Raw genomic sequence first — 26397 nt, forward strand, 5'->3', positions numbered from 1 at the left:
CACAGTAAGGACATGAGGGGCCACCATGTCCTGGCAGTCGGTGGGAAAGTGAATTTCTTTCTTTCTTTTTCTTTTGTTTTTTTCAAGACAGGGTTTTTGTGTAGCCCTGGCTGTCCTAGAACTCACTCTGTAGACCAGGCTGGCGCCTTGAACTCAGAGATCGCCTAGCCCTGCCTTCCAAGTGCTGGGATTAAAGGTGTGCACCACCACCACCACCACCACCACCACCTGGCTAAAAAATTATTTAAATATTTATTTTTATTTAAAAAAATTTATTTTATTTATTTTATTGTTTTTGGTTTTTTGAGACAGGATTTCTTTGTAACAGTCCTGGCTATCCTGGAACTTGCTTTGTAGACCAGGCTGGCCTCAAACTCACTGAGATGCTCCTGCCTCTGCTTCCCAAGTCCTGGGATTAAAGGCATTGAGCCACCACCACCCGGCTAAATATTTATTTTTATTATTTTAAACGATGTGTCTATGTCTGTGCATGGGTATGTGCACCTGAGGCTAGTACCAGCAGAGACCGGAGGTGTTGGACCCCTGGAGCCAGAGTTCACTGGCCATTGTGAGTCACTCAAGTGGGATCCTGGAATTGAACTTGAGTCCTCTGGAAAAGCAGTCCAAGCTCTTAACCACTGAGCCATCTCGGGAAAGTGAATTTCAAGAAGGAACAATGGCCAGAGAGGAAGAGACAATAAGAACAGGGAAGGAGAAGAAGGCTTTGTAGAGCTTGGCTATGGAGCATGCGCGGACCGCCTTCTAGAGCGGCAATTAGGAGGGAGTGACATTGGAACTTCCGCGAGAGAAAGTAAAGAAGGGCCAGGAAAGGAGGGGAGAGTGTCATCTCAGCGGCAGTGACTGCCAACTCAAGGGGCTCACTCAAATGTCACACGAATTCCAGATGTCACTACGGCTCTGCAGACCAGGCAGGGGCACGCTTCTCCAAGCTCACGCCTGGCCAGCGGCGAGTCCCTGGGACTGTAGGTTGCTTCCCAAAGCAGCTGTGCAGACCCTCGGGAGCCTATCTGCCCTGGGCCAGGATGGACTTGAGACGTGGCCCAACGCCTTCTGGCTTCAACGTATAGCCTTGCGACCCCAGCTCCTCTGGTACTGGTGTATACCAAATTACCACAGGAGAGCTGGTGTTTTACTCAATCACTGATTGCTAATAAGCACTCACCTCATAAACAGTGTTTGCCATGACAGGCAGTCTATCAGTTACATCGATGGAAGTGTTTTGTGAGCTTCTTAAGCCCCAGGATTGTCAATAAATGAGAGCTCAGATTTAAGGAATTCCATACTTGTGTGCCTAGCTCTTTGTGAAGTGATCCTTTCACGGGGATTCATTCATCCGAATATCTTGATACGTTGCAGTACTTATTTGTTCCTTCCCGTTCATACAAACTGTGAGATAAAAAAAGCATCCCAAAAAATAACTCCTAAAGAGCTCGGCAGCACCAAAAATCTACCACAAGCACTAGAGCGTTAGTAACGTCACCGGTGATTTGGTTTAAAGTTGGGAGCCAGAAATTGGGATTTGGAATGGACAACACATTTCTGCTTTCCTCTTTCTTAAAATACACCCAGTTTCCTACTGTGGTCAACAGGCAGCCTATAAAAAGCAGGGTTACTCACCTCCAGTTTCCAAATGAACACACGTTTACAAATATAGAAGCCGGAGGAAGCCTCATTGTTATGGTGCCAAGTTGATTGAGGGCAAGTATAAGCATTTTAACTGTGCAGACGGGTAACAGATTTGAGACAGGGACTCTTACAGGCAGGCTAAGAATCTGAGATCAATTATTCAGACATCCAAATATATAATCAGAGTCTGTTGCATTATGTGTGAGTCACCAGAATACAAAATAGGCATTGTGCCCAGGGCAAATAAAATGTAGAAAGTCAGGGTCCAGGGTGGTCTTGGTGCCAAAGGAGATTTCAAAAGCAATGCACTGGAAATGCAGAACTGAATGAGAAGCATCAGAATTCTAGGGGAGAAAAAAAAATACTAGGTTGAGCCCTGCTAAAAATGCTCAGTAAGCAGAGGCCCAGCAGAGCCAAGACCCATTTTCAAGGAAGCCCTGGTGCGCATGGGCGTTCCGTTACACCTGACTGAGGAACGAAGTCTCAGCAGCTGCTGCCTACCGTAAGTAGCAGCATAAGCAGACAGAGCGCAAACACAGCTCCTTCGAAAGCTCTCCAGGAGGCGAGGTGCACTCTCCCGCCCAAGCAGATCATCCAGTCCCTGGGGAGGGGCCCTCATTCCTGGGGACCTTGTCATCGTAAAGGACTGGCGGGTGGGAAAACGTGTAGTGGCTTCTCCTATTAACATCGACACCATCTACCACTCGTTATCCTGACATCGTGTGTCAGGGACTGTTACGTGGTTTGAATGCCTCTTTCTTTAACCCTTCCAATGCCATCGAGATGGGTCTGTTGTCCCATTGGACAGATGGGGAAAATGAGACACAAAGCAGATAACACTTCCAAAGACACCCAGAGGCTAAGTAAAGCAGCTGAGTTCAAACCCAAAGCGATGTGTCTCTTGGAGGTCTTTATACTTATGCTGTTGGCCAAAAGGGAGACATGGAGATGTATTCATTCCAATGTGTCACTAGAGAAAAATGCATCTTCTAGCCACGGAGACACAGCTGTCTATGCAGAGATGTCACCAACCAGCACATTATTAAGACATTAGGTGAATGGCAAGCCCATTAACGGCCGCGCATCCTTAGAGGAATGACTTCACTCTGGGCTGAACCGGTCACAAAAGCCCCAAGGAGGAAATGGAAAAGCCGGTCCTTCACACAAGCTGGCTCTGTTTAGCCACGCCTGTGTTGGGCTGAGACCCTGCTAAGGGCCCATTAGAGGCAGGCCTTGACATTTCTGGTCCTCTGAAAGTCAGCAATGTCACGCTCACTGCTCCCGGGGCAGACCCTCCACCCAGATGGCCCTGTGTGGGTCCTCTGCCCACTTACCCTGCCTGCACCAGCAGCCTCCCAGCTGCCAACGGGCTGAACTTCCAGGGTCAGCTTCCTCTGCTTGCTGCTCAGCATGTTATTTGCCTTGTGTCATGGGCTCTGCCCAACAGTTCTCAATGAGTCCTTTGACCAGGGTGCCAGGGATCATCTTGGGCTATGGGTAAAAGTCATGGTGCAGGCTGGCACAGACCCTACTTCCTAGCATACCCACTGCCTGGGCTACAGAACAGCCTTGTGATTGTCTGCCTGGTTTCTGCTTTTCCTGGATTTCCCTACTCGTTTATTATGATATTATTAACATGCAAAAGATGCACAGATTCTTAAAAGTTCAATACCATACATTTTGGCAAGTATTTTTTAAGAACTGTATACCCAACCACCCAACAGAAAAGGCATCTCCCAGTTCCTAAAAAATTCACCTTCCCAACCAATGCCTACATCCAACTGAGGTTTGAAGCCTATCAACATAGATTTGTTCTTGCATGAATCTTTGCATAATCACTTCTTAAACATAATTAGAAGACTCTAGATAACTACCCACAAGACTGTTGGTGATGAAAAATACTTTTAATTATATTTGTGCCCTGACATTAAAATGCTCAGAATGCAAACTATGAAAAAGAAATTTAAAGTAAATTAAAATCATCCACGGTCCTCTTAGCCATGGCTGGAGCTCCAGTGTGTTTCTGTCAAGGCTAGGACCAATGCATTTATCACAGTTCCTGGGTGGGGCATGCGTTTTGTCTACTCTCCCTCCTCCCTCCTCCCTCCTCCTGCTCTCTCCCGCTTCCTCCAAGTCTGCCGCTCACTCCAGAGCAGGTCTTTAGAGTCGCCCTTGCAAAGTAGCTCAGGCAAAAATCAACCCATAATTCGAGCACCAACCCTCCCGGCTGAGTTGAAGCCGAGATCCGAATTTACGTGGATCCTCTCTGGAGAATGCCTGGCTCACCTCTCTCCCCGACAGCCGCCGCCGTGTGGGCCTCTCCTCGCATCCCAGCTCTGCTGCTCAGGATCACGGCCAGCTTCCTAGAGACGCCCCCCAGGTGAAGAATGCATTTGCTGCTGAAGGCGATCCACCCCAACATATGCCTCAAATCCGATAATCTTCCCTCTACCCACTTGCAGAAAAACGTAGCAGCGGACATGCCCTTAATCTGATTTAGGTAAAATTGTCATTTCTTTGAAAATGGCACTTTAATGGCTTGCTTGATGAGAGTTTTCCAGAAATCCGAAGACTATGAGGATGCCTGTTTCTGAGCCTCGATTTATAGACACCCCTAAACAAGAGGTGATTGCTGCTAAGTCATCAACATGGCCAGTGGTGAGGGCTTGAGCAGATCTGAAAACGGTGCCATGTGCGCGCATCTGTACACACACACACACACACACACACACACACACACACACACACACACACACCGTGCCCACACACACCCTGTCTTAGTTATGGCGGTAAAATTTATGTAAGCTGGGTACAATAGCTTATACCTGTAGCACCCGCTGCTACTTGGGGGGGGGGCTTTGGAGGGGAGTAGCCTGAGCCAAGGAGCTGGAGGTCAGCGTGAGCAACTGGCATGACCCTGTTTCAAAGCGGGGAGAGGCTGGAGAGATGGCCCAGCGGTTGAGAGCACTGGCTGCTCTTCCAAAGGACCCGAGTTCAATTCCAGCAACCACATGGGGGCTCACAAACATATATAACTCCAGTTCAGGGAGATCCCGTGTCTCCTTCTTGGCTCTGCAGCCACTGCACACACATGGTGCACAGACATACGTTTTGCAGGCAAAGCACCCAAACACACGGAGAAAATTTTTAAATTTAAATTAGGCAATACCAAACTTTCTCATTTTAATTCTTTCAAAGTGTACTTCAGTAGTATTAAAATCTATTCACAACCATCACCACATCCATCTTTGCTTTTCACTAAAAACAAAACAAACAAAAAACCAAAAAAACTGACACTCTACCCACTAAACACTCCTCATTCTCTCCGCCCATGAAACAATTCTCCATTCTCCTGCATCAGGTCCACCTGTTTGCTTGAAACAGGTTTTCTCACTTTGGAGCCCCAGGGATCTACCAGTCTCCACGTCTCAGCCCTGGGGTGACCAGGGGAGCCGCACTAGCTTTTGTATGTGGTTTCTGAGATTCGAACCCAGGTCTCTGTGTTTCCATGCCAAGCCAGAACTTACCGACTGAGCTTACCCCAGCCCCTGGATCCATTCTGTTTTCTGTCCCCGTGAATTGAACACTAGTAATCCGATGGGGACTTACCAGTGAAAACATCTGGCCCTTTGTGAATGTCTATTTCCCTTTGTAGAATGTCCTTAGGGTTAATCCATGTTGGAGAAATGTGTCGGGGGTTCTCTTTTTACTTGTTCATTTTTGCCGCACTGGGGACTGAACCCAGGGCCTGATGACTGCTAGGCATATGCTCTACCACTAAGATATATCCCCAGGACTCTCTTTTTCAGAACTGAGTAGCATTCTATCTTATGCAAACATCTGTCTGTAGAGGCAAAAGTTCAAAACTAAACACAATATTCCTACACTTTATCAATGAGATCGCGACCATTTGGAGCCTGACTTTAGCAACCTAAGATGTCTTACACAAACGCCTAAAGCCATGGCACCTTCCAGAAATAGCCAGTCTCACAAAAAACCAGCATATACTATAAATGTTATTCCTCAGCAAGAGTGGCGAGCCCAGCCATCCACCCAGGTGTGGACTCCACACAAGCGGCCTGCAGGAAAGGACGGAAGAGCCTCCCCTTAGCGGCTATAAAAGAGCAGCTCCCCTCTTCCAGGAGTGAGATCCCCATCTGGGAGTTCTTCAGGAGCCTCCCATCTGGTGTCTTAAGCTGTGGTCCCTCACTGGGGCTTGGAGCTTGCTGATTGGCCTAGAGATCCCCAGAGATCTTCCCGTCCTGGGCCTGGCTTTTTATATGAGGATCAGGCAAGAACTCTACCAACTGAGCTACACCCCCACCCCACCCCACCCCACCCCATGCCCAGTCCTTTCCTGGATTTTTGGAAGCAGCTGCCCTAAGGGGTCTGAAGCAGCACATGACAATGGTTTTGAGTTTCATGCGTTTGTTGGCCTCTCGCATATGGGATGAAATACCCCTACTCCCCCAACTCTCACTTTTTTTTTCTTTTGGTCAGTATATGGCCTTTAACTGACCTCCATCCTCCTGCCTCAGCCTCCCAGCTGCTGCACACCCTCCCCTAGCTTCTAGAGCACTTTTCTGGGACGTCGTGCCAGGATCTCTATTGGGTTTAGCTGTGTTTTCTTCCGCTGTTATTTTTGCAGCATGAGGGATCGAACACAGGCCCTCATCCACTCTGGGCAAGCGCTGTACCCGCCCTCCCTAGTCAGGTCTCTTGTACATTTTAAAATCAAGGGTTTTTTTTTGCGTGTCTGTTGAGCTTCCGACATTCCTTATAAATTCTCTAACTTGTCCTTTATCTAGTGTATCACCTGCCGGGATCTTCTCCCGTTTGTTATTTCTTCCTGTTTCACTGTTAGGCGTGGCCTTAGTGGCAGAGTCTTGAATTCTGGTGTAGCCCAATTGGAAATAGTGTGTTCAAGCAACCATGTGGAAGATAGATCACCGTGAGATAAAAAGGCACCTGTTTTTTCCCTAATCTATGCCACACTAAATTAAGCTAGATGACTTTGCACAAGACATCTAAATTCTGAGACCTTATTATCCTTGAAAGTGGGAAGAAACCAAGAAAGGATCACTCACCAAGCAGGATTCTGGATGAGACTTGAATGGACGTAAAACAAGAAAAGTGGCCCCAGACAACGGGGCCCAGCATACGGGTCAGCATGATCATCCCATTGGTCAGGGCCAAGGACAGACACTGGGCACAAAGGTCATTATTCCTAACTTGCCAGTGAGGAAGCTGATGCCTAGCCAGGCTACAAAAAGTGGCTGGTTCCCACTAAGACCCTTTGTTTACACCCCTCCATCCACCCCAACTACCCACCCAGCTTCTTTGGGTGCACACCAGCCTCAGAAGCCTGGGCCCGGGGATAAACCAACTTTGCCAATCACTTCACAAGCTGTAAGAGCCTGGAAACCCTTCGAGACCATCCAGGCCAGCTCTTCCTATTTACAGATGGTAAAAAACTGAAGCTGAGGGAGGTAGAGAATCCTGCCCAGATTCACACAGCAACAGAGCCTGAATCGGCTCTGATGGCCAACTCCCCGCCCCCACGCACTCCAGAAATGTCCTTGATGAAGCAGAAGGACAGTGTGGCCGATGCCCGGCACCACCCACACTCTTCCAGAACACTCAGCTCCGTTCTCCAAGAGTGCTGTCTGGAGGAGACATTTCTAGCAGTCCTAACAAGCAGCTTCCGGATGGTCAGATGGGTTTCCTGTCTTTACCAGCTGCCGGGGCTCAGGCCTGCTAGCCGGGACTGCACACTCTCCGGGGTTCAATGTCAACAGAAGATCCAGTTATCACACACAGTGCACTCTCCGCAGCTCCCAGACTGAAGGTGCACGGGCCTGTCGTTTATCAGGAACATTCTGGCCAGTGCTCCTCCCCCCCCCCAACACCCCCTCTCAACCCCCCCACCCTTGCTTTGTTTTGTGATAGACTACACAAGTGACAGGAACAGAAATCACACTAAAGGCCACTAGATGACCCTCCTTTTTGAATAGAAAGATTGCGGCATTAACGTTGATCTCCACAAACCACCCGGGAGGAAATACTCGAAAAACGTCTGGCCTCCTTGACCACATCTCACAGGTAACCAAGGGCTGTTTCCTAAGACTGAAACCTCAAAGTGGGAGAGGGAGCCAGATGATGAGACACTGGTCTGTTCTTATATGGACTTATCAGCGGTGTGGGAAAGCCCAATGAGGACGGCAACACATAGTTGCTCTCATTTTCAGGATTGTCTCTGATCTCAGCGGGACTCCCAGCCCACCCTTAGTCATTTCCCGGAAGCGTGGGTTCATGGACTGCTAGGCGTATTTGTGCAGATGAATGATACACGGGATGATTTTCAAGTTCAGTGCCAACCTGTGAGTTTTCACTACGTGCCCTAGTTCTTCACCTGGGCAAACAGAACTGAAACACGCTGGAGACCGTGTGCTCCATAGAGGCTGTATGTTCAAGAGGCTCCCAGATCTGTGGTGTAAGGAGATAATGACATTCACGGTGGCAATAAATGACAGACATAACAATAAAGTATCCCGGGGGGGGGGGGCCTGAAGCAGGCTTGGGGGTCGGGCTCTGGATTTTCCCACCATCGTCTCCTCTGCTTCCATTCTAGAAGTTTCTTTCAGGTTGTGAGAAGGTAGGAGATGCTGGCATCCTGTCATTTTAAGAGATCTTAAGGCGAGGTCTGTGACAAGTGTTCTTGTAATTCAGGGATCAGCCTTCACACAAGTTATGGATGAGGAAAGCTGGGCCAGGGAGGCATGGCGGTGCCTGCCTGGAATCTCAGTCTCAGTCTCAGTACCCAGGATGCTAAGGCAGTGTGGGTCAGCCGAGGCTACCTCCCAAGACTGTCTCAGAGGCATGAACTAAGTGTCCAGAGTCCTGTGACTTGATAATGCTACTCCATTGTCTCTTCCCTGGTCCCAGCCAGGCCCATATAGGGCCTGGGTAACCCGGTCTATGCATGAGATCCACATAGGATACAGGCCTGCTCCATAGAGCCTGCTCCAAGCCCGCCTCTGAGGCAGCACGAGCTAAATCTAGTCTGCTTAGACCTGAGGTTGGAGGGCAAGTTCTAGTTCACAGGCAAACTCTCAGGGAAACAGAGGCACCTCTTGTTCCAGAAGGTTCTCTGTCCAGGACAAACGCTAGCCACGAGACTTTTTTTTTTTCTTCCTTAAAGCAGGCTGTCATATAGACCAGGCTGGCTTCCAACTTGCTCTGCAGAAGAGGATGACCTTCTGCCTCAAGTACTGGAATGACGGGCACGCACCCCCCAGGATAGGAGTCCCCTTTAAGGGCACTGCCATCCTAACACTGTCGTCTTGAAGGTGCCAGCCCCACTCTGCTCTGTCTGCCCGGGAAACACATGTGCCACCTCTTTGCCCGAGCTCCCCATCATGGCACACCTGTTTTTGTGTCTTTCTTGCTTATTCTTTAGTCCTCTGAGGTTCTTCCTTGAGTCCTTTCCCTCTGACAAAGCAAAACAATGATGAGAACGGATTCCATCCAGGAGTGAGCGCCGTCTGTAGATGGCCTGGAACCACAGAATGGTGGTGTGTCGCTTTCTGAAACATTGTCACCCTCCGTATTGGCCGGGTCTGGGGAAGTACAGTGTAGTGAGCCCCATCAAGGAAGGCCTCTATCCTCTGGAAGGTTCGCATCATCTGGGGCCAGTGCGATGGCATTTGGAGTCGGGAAGCCCAAGTTCAAATCTCACCCTTATCCCCAAAATAGGTGGCCCTGGCGAGTTTATTCGACTTCCTCCGTCTCAGTTTTCTCACCTTGAAAATGGAAAGGCTGATCCCAATTTGTAGAATTTAGGCAAGATAAGTCAGTCAGCACACAGAGTCTTCTCTTACAAGTCACTTCTACTTCAGGATATTGCTGGCAGACCAAGGATGACCTTCCGTCCCACCTGGCTAGATAAACTCTGTTCCATTCCAGGCATGGCGGCATGCGCATTTACCTACTGCGCCATCTCGCTAGCTCCTGAAGTCACGATCTTGATGCAAAAGACATGGATTTTTGTGTCCCCTTTGATGCCCTGGGTTATATCATACATAGCCGGTATCCCACAAATAATTGGTAGTTTTTTTTGTCTATTTTCATTCAATGCAATACTGAGAAAATGCGAATTGAGTGGTAATATCCTTAATAAACACGGCACTCATAGTCTTACAATTCACTGAAACATAAATGCTTAAAAACACAGGAAGCGTTAGTAATAAAATGCAAGTTACGGGGTGAGGGAGATGATTGAGTTGGTGAAGCCTTGCCATGTAAGCACGGGGACCTGAATTAGGGTTCCCAGCACCCACATAAAAGCTGGGTATGGTAGATCATGTCTGCATCCCATCTCTAGGGAGGCAGAGACGGCAAGGGATCCCCTGAGCCCAATGGCAGGCAGCCTAGCCAGATCAATGGACTTCAGGTTCCTGTCTCAAAAACCGAGGTGGAGAGTGACAGCGGACACTCGGTGTCAACCTGTGGCTTCTGCACACTTTTGTGCACACGTATGCACACCCGGTGCCTGCAGAGACTGCACACCCAGAATGCAAGTTAAAATGATACGAAGGCTTTGATCGGATTAACAAAGAAAGAAAGCGAGCCTCAGGAATGCTAAGCAATGTTCCACCAACCATAGCCTTAGCCCCGAGCACTAACTGGAGCCTTAGCCTCTAGCATTAACGGGAGCCACACCACTAATCCCTAGTATTTATTGCCTTAGAGGGTCCCAGAAAATAGGCACTCTGATAACTACCGGCAGGAGTGTTACCTACACAAAAACCACAGTTTTGACAGTAGTAACAAGTCCCTAAAATGTTTATGCACTTACCTTCATTCCTTGACTATGGCCTGAGGGAAAATTCCAGAGTTCAGAAAAAAAAAAAAAAAACCTTTGGGTACCAGGTGTTTCTTAATTCCCTGTACCATACCAGAGCCTTTAAAAATCAGCCTGGGAAGCCAAGCGGCAGTGGTGGCGCACGCCTTTAATCCCAGCACTCGGGAGGCTGAGCCAGGTGGATCTCTGTGAGTTCGAGGCCAGCCTGGTCTATAGAGCTAGTCTAGGACAGGCTCCAAAGCTACAGAGAAACCCTATCTCAAAAAACAAAAACAAAAAATCAGCCTGGGAAGACAGGCGGCAGTGGTGGCGCATGCCTTTAATCCCAGCACTCGGGAGGCAGATGTGAGTTCGAGGCCAGTCTGGTCTATAGAGTGAGTTCCAGGCCCGCTAGGGTGTTGACACCCAGTTTAAAAGACAGGCTCAGTGTGGGAAAGGCTTGGGCAAACTCTGGCTCCCAGAGTTTGAGCCCCAGAATCCGAGTAAAAGTGGAAGGAGAGAGCCAAGTCCACAGAGCGGTCCTCTGACCTCCACAAGTACGCCCTGGTACGTGTCCCCTCCTCCACTTTGTATACAAACTCAACAGTAATAACACACAAAAAGTGTAAAACGGCAGCTATCTGGTATAGAGTGACTACAGACAGTAATATTGGACCATCCATTTCTTTAAGGTTTATTTTTATTATTTTTACTTACATGTATGAGCGTGCATGCTTGTGGAGGCCAGAAGAGGGTGCTGGGTCCCCTGAAGCGGGGTGTACACAAGTGTGTGTGTGGGGGTGGTTATAGGCCAGTGGTTCTCAACCTTCCTAATGTTGCAAACCTTTAATACAGTTTCTCGTGCTGTGGTGATTCCCAACCATAAAATGATTTTTGTTGCTACTTCATAACTGTAATTTTGCTATTGTTATGAATCATAATGTAAATATTGTGCATGCAGGATATCTGATATGTGACCCCTGTGAAAGGGTCCTTTGACCCCCAGGTTGAGAACAAGTGTTATAGGCAGTTCTGTGCCACCTGATGTGAGTGCTGGGACTCAAACTCAGGACCTCTGGAGGAACAGCCAGTGCTCTTAACCTCTGAGACATCTCTCCAGCCCCCAGTGTATATGAATGTATTTTAGCTGGAAGACAGGATTTTGAATGTTTTCATCACAGGGGAATGATAAACGTTTGAGGAGCTAGACATGCTTAGCCCGACTTGAACATCATAATACACATATACTTATGTATATATGTACGTGTGTGTAAATATCACACCGTACACCATAAATAGGTTCCTGTGTACACAGTGCTGGGGTCTGCTATACTTGAGGTCTGGAATGCTCTCCAAAGGCCCATAAATTGAAGGTTTGGTCCTCAGCTTGGTACTCTTGGGAAGTGTAAGCTGTGAGGCTGCCTGACGGAAGGGTCAGGCCAAGGGGCCATGACTTCCTCCTGAGAAGACACCGGGACGCTGGCCCCTCCCATCTCTCTTGACTTCCTGGCCACTGTGAAGTCTGCAGCCTCCTTTCCAGCTTCCACCATAGCAAGCTATCTCACGACAGACCCAGAAACAGTGGGGCCAACTGACCACAAACTGTAACCTCTAAAATCGGGTCAATAAACCTTTTCATTTAAGTTGATTTATTACAGCTCCCACCCCACCACCCCACCCCACCACCCCCACCCCACCCCCGCCACCGCCCCAAGTCAAGGTTTCTCTGTGTAGACCAGGCTGGCCTCGAACTCAGAGATCCACCTGCTTCTGCCTCCCCAGTGCTGGGATTAGAGATGTGGGCCACCACAGCCCAGCTATCACAGATTTTTAATGTAGCAACAGGGAGCTAAGTAATAACTGAATGCAGGGCGCCAGGACTTAACCACTGAGCTATAACAACCCAGCCTCAAATACCTATTTTAAGTGGCAACTGGCAAATTTTCATTAATTTGGGGCTGGGGGAGGATGCAAATATGCCATTTGGGAAAAAAAGAGAGAACATGAAACTGTATAAAATGAGTAATTCCAACCATGTAAACAAATGCGTAGAATAAGTATCAAGACATTGGTTATAGCTAGCTGTATTTGCAGCTTCTCTAGGAAGATCATTGTTAAGAGCAGTAAAGGAAAATAAAGGTCCTTTTAAGAAATTAAGTTTCCATTGTTTGAATTGAGGAATAACATAACAAGCATTGTTCTTAAGCTAAGAGGCATAAGTTTTTGTTTGATTTGGTTCTATCTATCTATCTATCTATCTATCTATCTATCTATCTATCTATCTATCTATCTATCTATATCTCTTTCTTTTGATATTTCAAGACAGGGTTTCTCTTGAAATCCCAGCCCTGTCTGCCCTGGAACTCACTCTGTAGCCCAGGCTGGCCTTGAACTCAGAGATCGACCTGCCTCTGCCTCCTAAATTCTGGGATTAAAGGCGTGCGCCGCCATGGCCTCCCAGCCCCCTTTTCTTAAATTAAAAAGCAAAGGAGTATGGGTAGGGAAATGGCTCAGAAGGTAAAATGCTTCTTGCCATGCAAAGGGGAAGACCTGAGTTCCAATCTCCAGAACCTACATAAAGCCAGGCGTGGCAGCACACATCTGTAATCCCAGCATTCTCATGGTGAGGTAGCAGTCAGAGACACAATATAGACTCTGGAAGCTCACAGGCCAGCTAGCCCGGCCTACCCAGCGAAGGGGTAAACAAGACAAGACGGGAGTCAAGGACTAATACTTGAGGCTACCTCTGACCTCCACACATGTGCCGTGGATGCCCCCCACCGTATACGCATATATGATACATATATACACACAAACAATAAAATTAAGAAGCAGAGAAGATTTGAGGAAAGAAGAAAAATGCAGGCAGCTCTCATTCAAATTAATTTCCATGGTGAGGTGGGCGTTCTTTTTAGAGCGTGAATGTGTGTGAGTGTGTGTGTGCCTGTGCCCTCCAGCGCACTAAGAGAAGCTCCAGTTCAAGGTTACCTGAGGGGAAGAGCTAGGGTCAGAGCTGGGGCCCTTAGTGCTCAGTGCTCTTTCTCTATTGCTGGCCTAGAGTAACAAACACAGCAGATCCAGAAAGAAAGGAAAGGGCGAAGGATTTGGGTGAGTGGCAAAAATCATAGCATCTGTGTGCACTACAGCCCGGCAAACGGAGGGTATGGGGAGTTTTGTTCAGTAGTTCATTCTTTTGGTTGTTCTGTTTTTTGAGACAGGTTTTCTCTCTCTGTAACCCAGGCTGTCCTGGATCTTGCTCTGTAGACCACGCTGGCCTCGAACTCAGAGATGTGCCTGCTTCTGCCTCCCGAGTGCTGGGCTAAAGGCGTGCACCACCACCGCCCGGCTCAAGAGTTTGTTCTTTAGGGTTTGTTTGTTTATTCTGTTTTGTCGTGCTGGGAATCAAGCCTCAGACTCTACCACTGAGCTAGTTAGTCCCAAGCCCAAAAGATAGGTCTGAATGAGCAGCAGTGGAGGGATGATTTCCCCCCCATTCTCTCTTTTCCAGATCTTCTGGAAGGTGATATCAACTTCTGGTTTTTAATTGACACAAAAGAACAACACTGCAACAGCCTGAATGACTGAACCGTGAGCTGCAAGGGACAGAAAACAGGCTGTACCCGCGGGGCCTCTTCCAAAGGAGAGTAAAGTAAAGACGGGTGTGTGTGTGTGTGTGTGTGTGTGTGTGTGTGTGTGTGTGTGTGTAGGTACTGGCAGGCCATGCAGCTGAAGCCATGTGGGGTACCACGAGCTGCAGGAGGCTCAGGGTTTGTAGAGGAGGTCAGTGTCGCCGTGTGTGTGTGTGTGTGTGTGTGTGTGTGTGTGTGTGCGCGCGCGAGAGAGAGAGAGAGAGAGAGAGAGAGAGAGAGAGAGAGAGAGAGAGAGAGAGAGAGAGAGAGAGAGAGAGAGAGAGAGAGACAGGCAAGCAGATTTCCGCAAGGGTGAGTCTGCACCTCAGAGAGAATCAGCCTGGTCCTGCGGTTTCTCTGCTCCATTTACGACACGATACGGAGTGTGTGTTGGATGCGCTGAGCACCGTTCTAAAACCCAGACACCCCTGCTCTCCCTACAGTGAGCATTCTCCCTCGCAAAGCAGGAAGGGAGGCCCAAGCTGAGCATACAGAGGAACTGCTCAGAGCAGCTTTGGCTCCAGTGGGACCAGCGTGCCCAGACCACAGTGCGGTGGGGAAATCCTCTCTCCTCTCTCTACTCTTAGTGGCCAGCTGCCCTCGGTCTCTGGAGGCATCTTTCTCGGGAAGCTCAAACTGGCCTCGGTGGGGGAATGGGATGCTCTCATGCCTCTGGCGCAGGTAAGAGGAATAGGTTAAATCCTAGTTACATAATCCCAACCAAAAGAAAACGGGATCCACTTTTGCACAGAATTTGTCTGGTGACCCTCCCTCCCCAGGACAAAATGCTTTGCTCCTCCTCCATGGCTCTTGTTAATCCACATTTATAGATATAATCACAGGGCCAGGCGGCGGCGGCGGCGGCAGCGGCACGGCGGCGGCGGCGGCGGCGGCGGCGCACGCCTTTGATCCCAGCACTTAGGAGGCGGAGGCAAGTAGATCTTTGAGTTCGAGGCCAAGCCTGGTCTACAGAGTGAGTTCCAGGGCAGCCTGGGCTACACAGAGAAACCCTGTCTCAGAAAACAAACAAGAAAAGACTGTAGGAAGTAATATGTGTCCCTTTGGAGAGCCATTTCAGAAAGTGACTCTGGGTTAGGGTTGAGTGAATGATAGGGCAGCCTGGGTGGGTCAGGAAATGGGAAAGAAAATAGTTCAGGCTGAGTGTAGTTCCACATGAGTAATCCCACCACTTGGGAGGCAAAGGCGGGGAATATGAGGAAGAATTCAAGGCTAACTTGGGATACATGGTGTGACCCTTGTCTCAAAAAAAGAAGAAAAGGAAGGGGTGTGGGGAGCTGTTTAGTGGCCCATAGTTAGCAAGGTCAAGGTGATACGTGTTGAGGTTTCTTGCTTCTCCTCCTGGCCAGTTCCTGCACCTACAAGAAGCCCCAAGAGGACCTGGAAGGGACAGGCTCTTCTGTGCCCTGTCATGCAAATGTAGAACTTCTTGTGATGCTCTTGACATTGTTGCTTGGCTTTTGAGGTACACAACAGACCTGGGAGGTAGGTAGGCATGTCACCATTTTATAGAGAAAAAGAATTCAGAGACACGACTGCACTTGCCTAAGGCCAGAGAGCGTGACTGGCTCTTGGGTTGAGATCCAAGGACCTCAGGTCTAGGATCCCACTGTGCCCTCCAGGAAAGACAAAAGACTTTTGGCCTCCTATAGGGCAAAGGAAGGAGACAGACGGAGCCCCCACAAGATGGCTGAGCTGGGGAGGGCGAAGGTATAAGGTAGACACTGACAAGAGAGAAATGAAGATCGGTCTGAAGTTGGCCTGAGGCAAGCATAGGGCCTGAGGACAGGACAGGGTATAGTTCATGGATCTGAATTTATAATGGATCGAGTCACCACGGTGGGTGCCCAAAGGTCACCTTTATCTAAAGCTCTTAAGTAGCTTCTGGTTCTGAATGTCCTTACTAACTATCAGTTCATAAGATGCCTGGTGGCATCTTATAAGACGTATTCACCCGGGACATTAGGGGAAGGGGTACAGGGGGCCAGCACTGACCCTGAGGTGTGTCACCCTGCCTCACTCGACCATGTCACCCTGGACAAGTCACGTAGAAAATCAGGGGAAAGGATAATCCATAGGAAGTCCACAGTGCCGTGTGTCTCTCACCACCCCACTCACATCTTCTGCCTTTTTTTTCTTCTTTTTTAGCCAGCCTCTCCCTACGCAGCCCTGCTAAGCTGGAACTCACTCTGTAGCCCAGGCTGTTCTCAGACCTGCAGTGACCCTTCTGTCCCTGCTGCTAGAATGCTTGCACACACACACACACACACACACACACACACACACACACACACACCCCTGTCCTGCTCACATCCCTTTTCATCACTGACTTCTAGGGAGAGAATGTAACCGCTCTGCAGCCAAGGCAAGACCACGCTAGAAGGCAGGCAGACAAGCGAGGCTCCTCGGGAGAGCAGATTCCCAGACAACTCCAGAGACCGGGCTTGGCAAGGGGAGGGGGGCAGCTCCCCCCAGCACTGATGTGACTTTCCTGTGCGGTAGGCAACTACCCCGAGGAGGCCCTCACCACACTCTTTCTATGAATCACTCAGGGTCAAGTCCCTGCTCTGTTTGCATCTGGGGAAACAGAAACATTATTAAAGAGAATTGAAATTTTGTGGCGCCTCTGAAAATAGCCCGCAAGTAAGGCTTGCCTCCTCAGTTCCTCCTTCTGTTCTAGCCCGGCTCTTCCAACAGGAGCAGACCTGGAACCCCCACACCCCAGTTCTCAGACACCCTACGGAAGTTACCGCATCATCGACTAGCTGTAACGTGGTGACCCAGGGCTGCTAATTCTGGCCCATACGGATGGGCCTGTCCTAACTCCTTCCCGCTGCAGGTGCTCCCGGAGTCACATGTTTCTATCAAGTGATCTGCAGCTTCAGGCTGCACCCGGCTGCACCCTCTGCAGAAAAGAACGGGGCGGGGGTGGTGGTGGGGGGAGGTAGACAGAATAAAGGAGGTGGTATATGGCTCTTTTATCCTCCCAACAGGCAAATGTGCAAGTCCAGTCACCTTCCTTCAGAGTCCCCACTGGTTATGGGTCCAGCCTCTGAGGTCAGGCTGCCCCTCCCCCACTGGGTCCACCCAAGAGAATGAATGCACGCAGTGAGGACCTGCTGATATCTTTACAGGGATCATAATGTGGCGGTGTGATCGGCTGGGCAGGGAAGGAGATGTGAAAGTTGAGCCTTTGTGTTCTAACTAGGGGGCCCACCAACTGCCGAGCCCTTTCAGCATGCTCTCAAGCTTCCTCTGTGCCAACAAACTTTGTGACTCATGGTCTGTTTGCAGAGGCAGCCAGCAGCCTTCCAGATGGGTTAAATTGGGAACGCGCTCTTCTAGATCACTCACCCCTCAGGTGCAGAGTTCCTACCCTGCAGTAGGAGAGGGGAGTGAGCACGGCTCCAATTCTTTTGCTGGCCCCAGAATAACTACCAGAGACCTGGGTTCTAATAGTCTGTCCATTGGAATACAGGCGCGCGCACGCACGCACACGCACACACACCCCTGGTAGGCTCTGCAAGGCAGCCCATTCCTAGACTGGTCCAGATCGCCAGTGTTCTCCACTCTTTTGAGCTGCCAAGTGGGACCCAAGGAGAGCTTTCCTCATCCCCACTGCCTGCAGAACCAGAGGAATTCCTGATAAATGAGCAAGCAGAGCTGTGCACACTGAGGGTCTTGGAACTGTCACACATCCGTGGGGACGGTGCCTGTGGAATTGAGGGAGACCCTCGAAGCTACATCTCTTCCCTTGAGCCCTCTGCAGGGCCATTCTAGAAGTTGGGAAGCCTGCATCCCACCGGTAGCCGGATTAGGTAGAGGCCAAGTCCACCCAGCTCGAAGAGATGAGGCTTCAGCGCCGGTTTGCTCCCCAGCTTCTGCACCGCCGGCGCCACCTCCCACATCAGACAGGCGGCGAGCCCGGCATCAGGCTTGCAGCGAGCAGCTCCCCTCTACCTTGGACCAGTTTCGCGCATCAAACTCCCAAGCACAAGCCTCTTTGTTAATTCTGCAAACACTGTCACACGATCGCCTCCACCAACACTCCTTGTCGGCTCAGCTCCGGAGCCACTCGCTTTTCCCAAAGCCAGGTGCCTCTCCACCGCCAGAGTCCCTTACCCGGGGACGGACCACCGCCCCTTAGCGCCTGCACACGCCGGCCCGAAAGACCTCAGGGGACCAGATAGTCCCCCGGCCCGAGGCATCTTTGTCCTCTCTGGCACAGACGCGCGCTCACACGGCGACTGAAACAGCCAGCCTGGCACCAAGTCGGCGCTCTCGCTTTTGGCCGGGGGGGCCACTCCGGGGGACAAAGGTCCGCGTCCTGGAAGTTTGCGGGCCCGAGCCGGGGCGCCCAGCCCTCCTTACCGTACATCTCCGCGGGGAGCGCGCCTCCCGGGAGGCCGGCGTCGCCGCGTCGCTGGCAGCTAGTCCTCGGCCGCGCCTGCCTTTCATTCACAGCCCGGCGGGCTCAGGCGGCTGCGGGCGGAGACCCGGGCGCGACGGGAGCAGCCGATGGGGGGCCGGCGGCGGGCGGGACGGAGCGGGATGCCACCCGCCCATTCAGCGCAGAGGTTGGCCGCCGCCTCCCGGTCTGGTCCGCAAGCTAGGCGGCGCGCAGGGGGCGGAGCTGTGTCCTGCCACGCCCCTCCCTCTTGGCCACTGGTGGGCTGCCTCAAGAACCCCGCCTCCATCCCTGCCCCCTCCCTTCCCTCCCCAGCCTGGGGCGCGCCTTTTGCCAACCCGACGCCCCCAGGAGCCAGGATTCTGGTTGCTGAGGTCACCCGGTGAATCACCCACCCTGAATTCCAGCTCCTGACTCAACAACCCTTAACACTGGTCTCTGAGGTGTTCCCCATCCTGAGGACCCCTCCGAGGTCAGCAGGGAGCTTGAAGCGGCAGGTGCACCCCTCCTCCAACTCTATCCAGGATGCTCAGACTAAGCCACGGGCTCCAGGGAGCAGGAACTGAGTCATTACCCTCCTTTTTTCCGTGGGTCCCCACATTCTAGCCCAATCCTTCGTCTCTCTGGCCAGGTGTTTGCTACCTGGGCCAAGTATGCAGGAAACGGGGCGCACCTCCAACCCCCAAGGGCTGCAGGAAGTCCGCTTGATTTTTCCCCCCTCTAGATTTATTCCTGTAATTTGCAAGCTTTGCAGCCAGCATCCTCTCCAGCGGTGCCCCAGAGCCCATTTGAATTCGGTATCTTCCACCTGACCTGACAGAGTTAAGAAGCAGACACAAAAGGGCAGAAACCTCAGGCCAACGCCCCAAGCCCTGGAGATCTCTGCCTTCTGTTTCCCCAGCCTTTCTGTGTGTTTTAATTTCTCCACTTGCCCCTGGGCGGAGGCTTTTCGTTTTCTTCCCGACCATAGAAATTAGAGAAGGGCCTGAAAGATAATGCATTGGCCTTCATTTTATTAATACTCCATTTAACCTTGAGAAGTTAATTTGTGTTCTGTTTCCTATATGTCCTATGCTGTGAGCCTGATAGGATAGGTCAATGCATTACCCTCTTCAAGTCTTGCTTCCTACAGGGCTGTTGAGAAATCCCCTGAAACCTACAGTACATAGCACCCACACATTTACTTCTCATCCTTCTTTGGAAAGACAAGGATAAAACCAGAGAGAGAGAGAGAGAGAGAGAGAGAGAGAGAGAGAGAGAGAGAGAGAGAGAGAGAGAGAGAGAGAGAGCCAGTACATGTATCTGGAGACATTGCTCACCGTACCCCAAACCTGCATTTTCTATTTTTCTCTGGCTTCCTTCTCCCAGACACACCCACCCACCCACCCACACCTCCCCCATCCTCTTTCGGTTTCTGTGGTGGTTTGAACAGGAATGGCCCCCACACACTCATGTGTTTGAATGCTTGGCCCACAGGGAGTGACACTATTAGGAGGCGTGGCCTTATTGAAGTAGGTGTGGCCTTCCTGGAGGAAGTGTGTCACTGTAGTGGCAGGCTTTGAGGTTTCATATACTCAAGCTAGGCCTAGCGTGGCACACAGTCTCTCTTGCTGCCTGCAGACCAAGATGTAGGACTCTCAGCTCCTTCCCCAGCACCATGTCTGCCTGCAGGCTGCCATGCTTCTCGCCATGATGATAATGAACTAAACCTCTGAAACTTTAAGCCAGCCACAATTAAAAATTTTCCTTTATAAGAGTTGCTTTAAGGCCCTGTGGCAGTGGTGGCGCACACCTTTAATCCCAGCACTTGGGAGGCAGAGGCAGGCGGACCTCTGTGAGTTCGAGGCCAGCCTGGGCTACAGAGTGAGTTCCAAGACAGCCAGATCTACACAGAGAAAGTCTGTCTCAAAAAAAAAAAAAAAAAAAAAAAAAGTTACCATGGGTCATGGTGTCTCTCTTCATAGCAATAGAAACCTTAACTAAGACAGTTTCTGTTGTTGTGATAAACTGGATGACCAAAAACCACTTGGAGAGGAAAGGGTTTATGTCATATTAAACTTTACAGTACATCATTGAGGGAAGTTGTAATAGTTTGAATGAGAGTGGTCCCCCATAGGCTCATATATTTGAATACTTGCTCCCTAGTTAGTGGAACTGTTCGGGAAGGATCAGGAGGTGTGGCCTCGTTGGGGAGGTGTGTCACTGGGGGTGGGCTTTGAGGTTTAAAAAGCCCACACTAAAGCCTAGCGGTGGTGGTGGTGGTGGTGGTGGTGGTGGTGGTGGTGGTGGTGGTGCACACCTTTAATCCCAGAACTCGGGAAGCAGAGTCAGGTGGATCTTTATGAGTTCAAGGCCAGCCTGATCTACAGAGCGAGATACAGGACAGGCACCAAAACTACACAGAGAAACCCTGTCTCAAAAAACAAACAAAAGAACCAACCAAACAAAAATAAACCCCACACTATTCCAGTTGGCTTTCTCTCTGCCTCATGCTCATGGGTCAGATGTAAACTCTGATCCAGAGCCATGCCTGCCTGCCTCCTACCGTTCTTCCCACCATGACGGTTGTAGATTCTGCTACCCTCTGGAAATGGGAGCCCCAAACTGAATGCTTTCTAAGTTGCATTGGTTATGGCGTCTTATCGCAGCAATAAAAAATGTAACTGAGACAGGGTTCATCCCTAAAGTTATCTGGCCAGTAAGCAATTGCTGGAGGGGGAGGAGAGTTCTCAGGTGGCGTAGCTGCCCGTATGTTGTCCAAGAGGTACTAGTGAGGCAGGTTTTTTTTATTTTTTATTTATTTATTTTTTTTAAGATTTATTTATTTATTATGTATACAGCATATATGACTGCAGGCCAGAAGAGGGCACCAGATCTCATTACAGATGGTTGTGAGCCACCATGTGGTTGCTGGGAATTGAACTCAGGACCTCTGGAAGAACAGTCAGTGCTCTTAACCTCTGAGCCATCTCTCCAGCCCTGTTTTTTTTATTTTTTGAGACAGGGTTTCTCTGTGTAGCTTTGGTGCCTGTCCTGGATCTCACTCTGTAGCCTAGGCTGGCCTCAAACTCACAGAGATCCACCTGGCTCTGCCTCCCAAATGCTGGTATTAAAGGCATGCACCACCACCTCCTGGCTTTAGTGAGGCAGACTTAGAGTCATCCATCCCCCATGTTGGTTGGGCTTTCCAGTGATGCAACTGCCTAGTTACCGGCTCTCCTGTAAGTGACCACAACAAACTCTTCAATTCATCAAGAGAGCTTGGATGGGATTGTTTCTTTGGTCTGGTGATAGCCACACTATCTGGGTTGAACAGAAATAAACTCGGGGCGGGGGGGGGGGGGGGCGGGGGGCGGGGAATAATGCAACAGATAACAGTGTAAAACCAAAGGGCCAAATTCAAGAGTCCCAGCCTCCTGAGCAATGTGACTGTCTAGGAGGATTCGGAACAGAAATCAGCTACTTGGGGGAACTGTGGGATCCAGGGAAGTCAGAATTGGGATTTCTATCTTCAATAGTTCCTCTTTCCTTACAGAAACCTCAAATAAGGTTATGGGTTTGAACAGAAAGTAAAGTGAAAGAAATTGCATTTATGAATGATGGCCCAATTGCAATGCATCTATGTAAGGCCGGTTTTTTTTTTTTTTTTTTTTTTTTGGTTTTTTGAGACAGGGTTTCTATGTGTAGCTTTGTACCTTTCCTGGGACTCACTTGGTAGTCCAGGCTGGCCTCGAACTCACAGAGATCCGCCTGGCTCTGCCTCCCGAGTGCTGGGATTAAAGGTGTGCGCCACCACCGCCCGGCAGGCTGGTTCTTATACAGACTGTCTGTCCCTTGACTTATGATGGCCAGACTTTACATTCTGTGCAGGTAATACATCTTCTGTAGAAACTGTTCTTGGAAGTTTGATCTTTTCTCAGCCTAGCAATATACAGCGCTGTAGTCTTTCTTGCTTCTGGGCAGTGACAATGAGCCCCCAGCCTGTCAGCCCTGGTTCATGAGGAGAGGTAAGCAGTAGCCTCCAGTGCACTGTGTGCCAAGTTATGACACAGGTAGGCAGAAGTAAGTGAATTTTCTACTCGCAATGTTTTTATTTTTCTTGGTGTGTACGTGTGTGCTGTGCATGCATGTTGTGGTGGGGGAGGCATACACATGTATGTTTTGTTTTTTTTCTGTTGCTCTTCATCTTAGTCATTGAGGCAGCAGGGTCTCTCATTTGAACTCAGAACTTGCTCATTAGACAACCATCTTGCTCCAGGGACCCCCCGGCTCCTCTTCCCAAGAGCTGGAATTACAGGCGGGCTGCCGATCTGAGCCAGCATTTACATGGCTGCTGTGGATGCAAACTCTGGTCCTCGCATTAGCTCAGCAAGCGCTTGGCCAGCTGACCTACATCCCCAGCAGCTCCTACGGGGATTTTATCAGGGTGTAACACCATTGTCGGCCAAGGAGCATCTAGACTGCTCTTTCTGCCTTATGGCTGGAGGATTGAGGTGCAGAGAGATCAGAGAGCTTTCCAGCAAGAGGCTGAGGAGGGGGTTCAAGCTCAGAACACTGCCTACGGTGATTCCTAACCAGCACGAAGCCTCACAGTGCACACTGATACACAGGACTGCACTCTCAGTGGGGTGGTTCTTCCTGGCAGTTGGGATGGCCTGCCTCCTTCTCTCCCTTTACCTGAATTAATTCCCCTGCCTTATGCGCTCTGGCTGTCTCTACCAAACGGGGTCCTTTCATTTGCACCCTTCCTAGATCTGCCAGTTCTGGCTCCCTTGGTGCTGGCTGGGGGCCTGGGCGCCTCTGAAGACTGGTTTGCAGGGCTGGAGAGATGGCTCAGCAGTTCAGGGCACTGGCTGCTCTTCCAGATGGTCCTGGGGTCAATTCCCAGCATCCACGTGGCAGCTCACAACTGTCTGTAACTCCAGTTGCAGGGGATTCAACACCCTCATACAGATATACGTGCAGGCAAAACACCGATACCCATAAAAAAAAAAAAAAAGACTGGTTTGCTCAGGCCTAACACAAGACGCTTGGTCTTTAGCCAGACTGCACCCTGCTCCATGTGGTTTCCCTTTAACAGTGGCCTTTGTGGTGACAGCTCCCATGGTCCCCTCTGCTGGAGTTTCCATACGAACCAGAGTTTCTCTGTGTTCCACAGAAGGAAGGCTTAGAAGCAGAAGGCAAGCAACAGCCATCATGCATCGTCCAGGAACCTTCCCTTTCACCCCGGACATCAGTATCCGTGCGATATCCCCTAGGCCTGTCTTCTAGCACTCTGACAGCTAGCTTCGCCAGGCCCCATCACTCAGCTGTGTCCACTCAAAGCCTCCAACCTCTCCATCAGCTGTCGTTCTCATCCTCATCCTTGCTCCAGGCACCAGCAGTGAGCAGGGGACAGATTTAAAGCACTACCTCCCAGATGAAGGGGAAAGAGAAGAAGAAGAAGAAAAAAGAGACAGCCCCAGGGGAATGCAGCTTCAGGGAAAAAAAAAAAAAGGAAAGAAATCCTGAGACCTAAAGCCAGCTCAGCAAGACCCGGAGGGGAGAATGCACGGGGAGGGTTGCCATGCAGCTGTTAATAGCTGAAAATAGAATTCAAGAGTCCTGACACCGGGGCTGGATTTCTTGAACCCTGGCACTTCTCCCTAAAGCAGGTTAGCTACCTTGACCTACTTTTTGAAGGCCATAAGAAAAGAACAGCCTATTAAAAAAAGAAGAAGAAGAAAGAAAGGAAGGAAGGAAGAAAGAAAGGCAGAAAGAAAGAAAGAAAGAAAGAAAGAAAGAAAGAAAGAAAGAAAGAAAGAAAGAAAGAAAGAAAGAAAGAAAAAGAAAAAAGACAATGCGTACATACAGGAGTAGAGGTCTCCAAGGGCTAAAGAATGGTCTCCACAACACACACTCCAGCAGCTCAGCATCCAGGTAGGAGGCAGGGTGTGCCCCGGTCACCAAGGTGCTATCAGCAACCTTGGGCTGCCACAGGGACAGAGAAGGCAGAGCTGCAGGGAAGCGAGTAGACCTAAATACACATGGGCCACAGACCAGATTTTAGAATCCGATTTGACCAGGGTGCTAGGGGCGTCTGAGATGTTAACGGCTGGCATATGGAGGTATAAAGACACTGCCTTAGGCTTCCCGGTGTTTCCCCTACCAGGCAGGGTTAGTTCCACTTCTCTCTTTTTGTTTTTGTTTTGAGGTTTTGAGACAGAGTATCTCTATGTAGCCCCGGCTGTCCTAAAACGATCTGTAGACTAGGCTGTTCTTGAACTCACAGATACAGCCGCCTTTACCCCCCCTCCAAGTGCTGAGATTAAAGACGTGTGCTACACACCCTGCTCAGCCCCTCTTCTCTGGCCACTACTCCCTCTGATCCCCGGAGACCCTTTTCTCACATGAAGTTCAAATTTATAACCATTTATTTCTGGCAACACACAGTCACTGCAAACCCATGGCCCAGCTCAGATGAAGACCAGGGAGATCCCATTTCCTGGCTTCCAGCTGTAGGAAGTACCTTCTCTCCGTGGACACCGTAATTTCTGATCCCTCTGGGAGACGGAAGCCTCCCAGAAGAAGGACAAGCCTACAGTGTCACTTCCATCTTAACCTTAATAGACATGGTTTGCGACTGAAAAATGAACCGGAATGGGCTGGAGAGATGGCTCAGAGGTTAAGAGCACTGCTTGCTCTTCCAGAGGTCCTGAGTTCAATTCCCAGCAACCACATGGTGGCTCACAACCATCTGTAATGGCGCCCTCTTCTGTATACATGATAAATAAATAAATCTTTAAAAAAAAAAAAAAAAAAAAAAAAGAACCGGAACAGAACAGCCGCTCAGAGAGCTGGCTACAGCTCTCTAGGCCACAGAAGAGGAAAGCCTCATCTTACCATCGCTGGGGGGCGCGGGGTCAGGGTGGGGGGCTGAAGGGCGGTGATCCTGACCGAAAGATGGCTCAAACACATGCAAGGGACCCAACAACTATAAACTTGGCTCCAAGAATATAGAGGAGTTGCCCTGAGTCACTTGAGCCAAGCCATACTTCCCAGACCCTGTGTGTGCTGTCACATGGTAGTCTTGGACTCAAAAATCACTCTTCTTCCTCACTACAGGATGCTGATGTTTACACTCACCTGCTTGGTCGTTGATAACTCTGCATGCAGTTAGACAGCCGCGTGTGCACTGTCTCTCAGAGACCCAGCCTGGCTCTATTTGGCCACAGGACTAACTCATCTTTGATATTCAGCTCCAGTTATCTATCAGCTTCTAAATTTTTTTGGCCTAAAGCTCACCTTCCCGGCTCACAAGTAGCAGCTCATTTCAGCCATACAACCTAGTTCAAAGAAAAGGATGTCTGAAAACAATCCAAGCCATGCTGGAGAGGTGGCTCGGCAGGTAGGAGCACTGGGCTGCTCTTCCAGGGGTTCAATTCCCAGATAAACCACACGGCAGCTCACAACTATCTGTAACCCCGGTTCCAGGAGATCCGGTGTCCTATTCTGGCCTTCATGGGTAGTGCATGATTGTGTGCACAGACATACATGCAGGCAAAATGACTATACACATTAAAAATAATTAAATCTTTTTAAGTCCAAGGGAAGAAAAAAAAGCTGGGCGATGGTGGCACACGCCTTTAATCCCCTGCAGAAGCAGATGGATCTCTATGAGTTCGAGGCTGGCCTGATCTACAGAGCAAGTTCCAGGACAGGCTCCAAAGCTACACAGAGAAACTCTGTCTTAAAAATAAAAAAAAAAAAATGAAAAGAAAAAGAAAAAATACTAAGAATAAGATAATAATAAGAATATTATAAAAATAATAAAAATCTCTGTAGCAGTGTGCAGGTAACAAAGTCAGTTTGAA

At 49.8% G+C, this 26397-nt stretch overlaps 1 protein-coding gene across 2 annotated transcripts in view; it reads right to left on the minus strand.

The window, feature by feature from the left end:
- Efr3b (EFR3 homolog B) overlaps window positions 1–18742 on the minus strand; it is an 86665-nt gene extending 67923 nt beyond the window's left edge. Inside the window, exon 1 of one of the 2 annotated variants that reach the window (XM_006981414.4) lies at window positions 18508–18742. In XM_006981414.4, coding sequence (XP_006981476.1) covers window positions 18508–18514 — 7 coding nt within the window. In that variant the 5' untranslated portion in view covers window positions 18515–18742. Of the gene's footprint in view, window positions 1–18258 lie in introns of both variants that reach the window. The other variant, XM_076559583.1, reaches the window with a different exon arrangement.
- Window positions 18743–26397: the final 7655 nt, after the last annotated feature.

The sequence above is a fragment of the Peromyscus maniculatus genome, chromosome 22 (genome assembly GCF_049852395.1).
Source record: "Peromyscus maniculatus bairdii isolate BWxNUB_F1_BW_parent chromosome 22, HU_Pman_BW_mat_3.1, whole genome shotgun sequence".
Classification (NCBI taxonomy): Eukaryota; Metazoa; Chordata; class Mammalia; order Rodentia; family Cricetidae; genus Peromyscus; species Peromyscus maniculatus.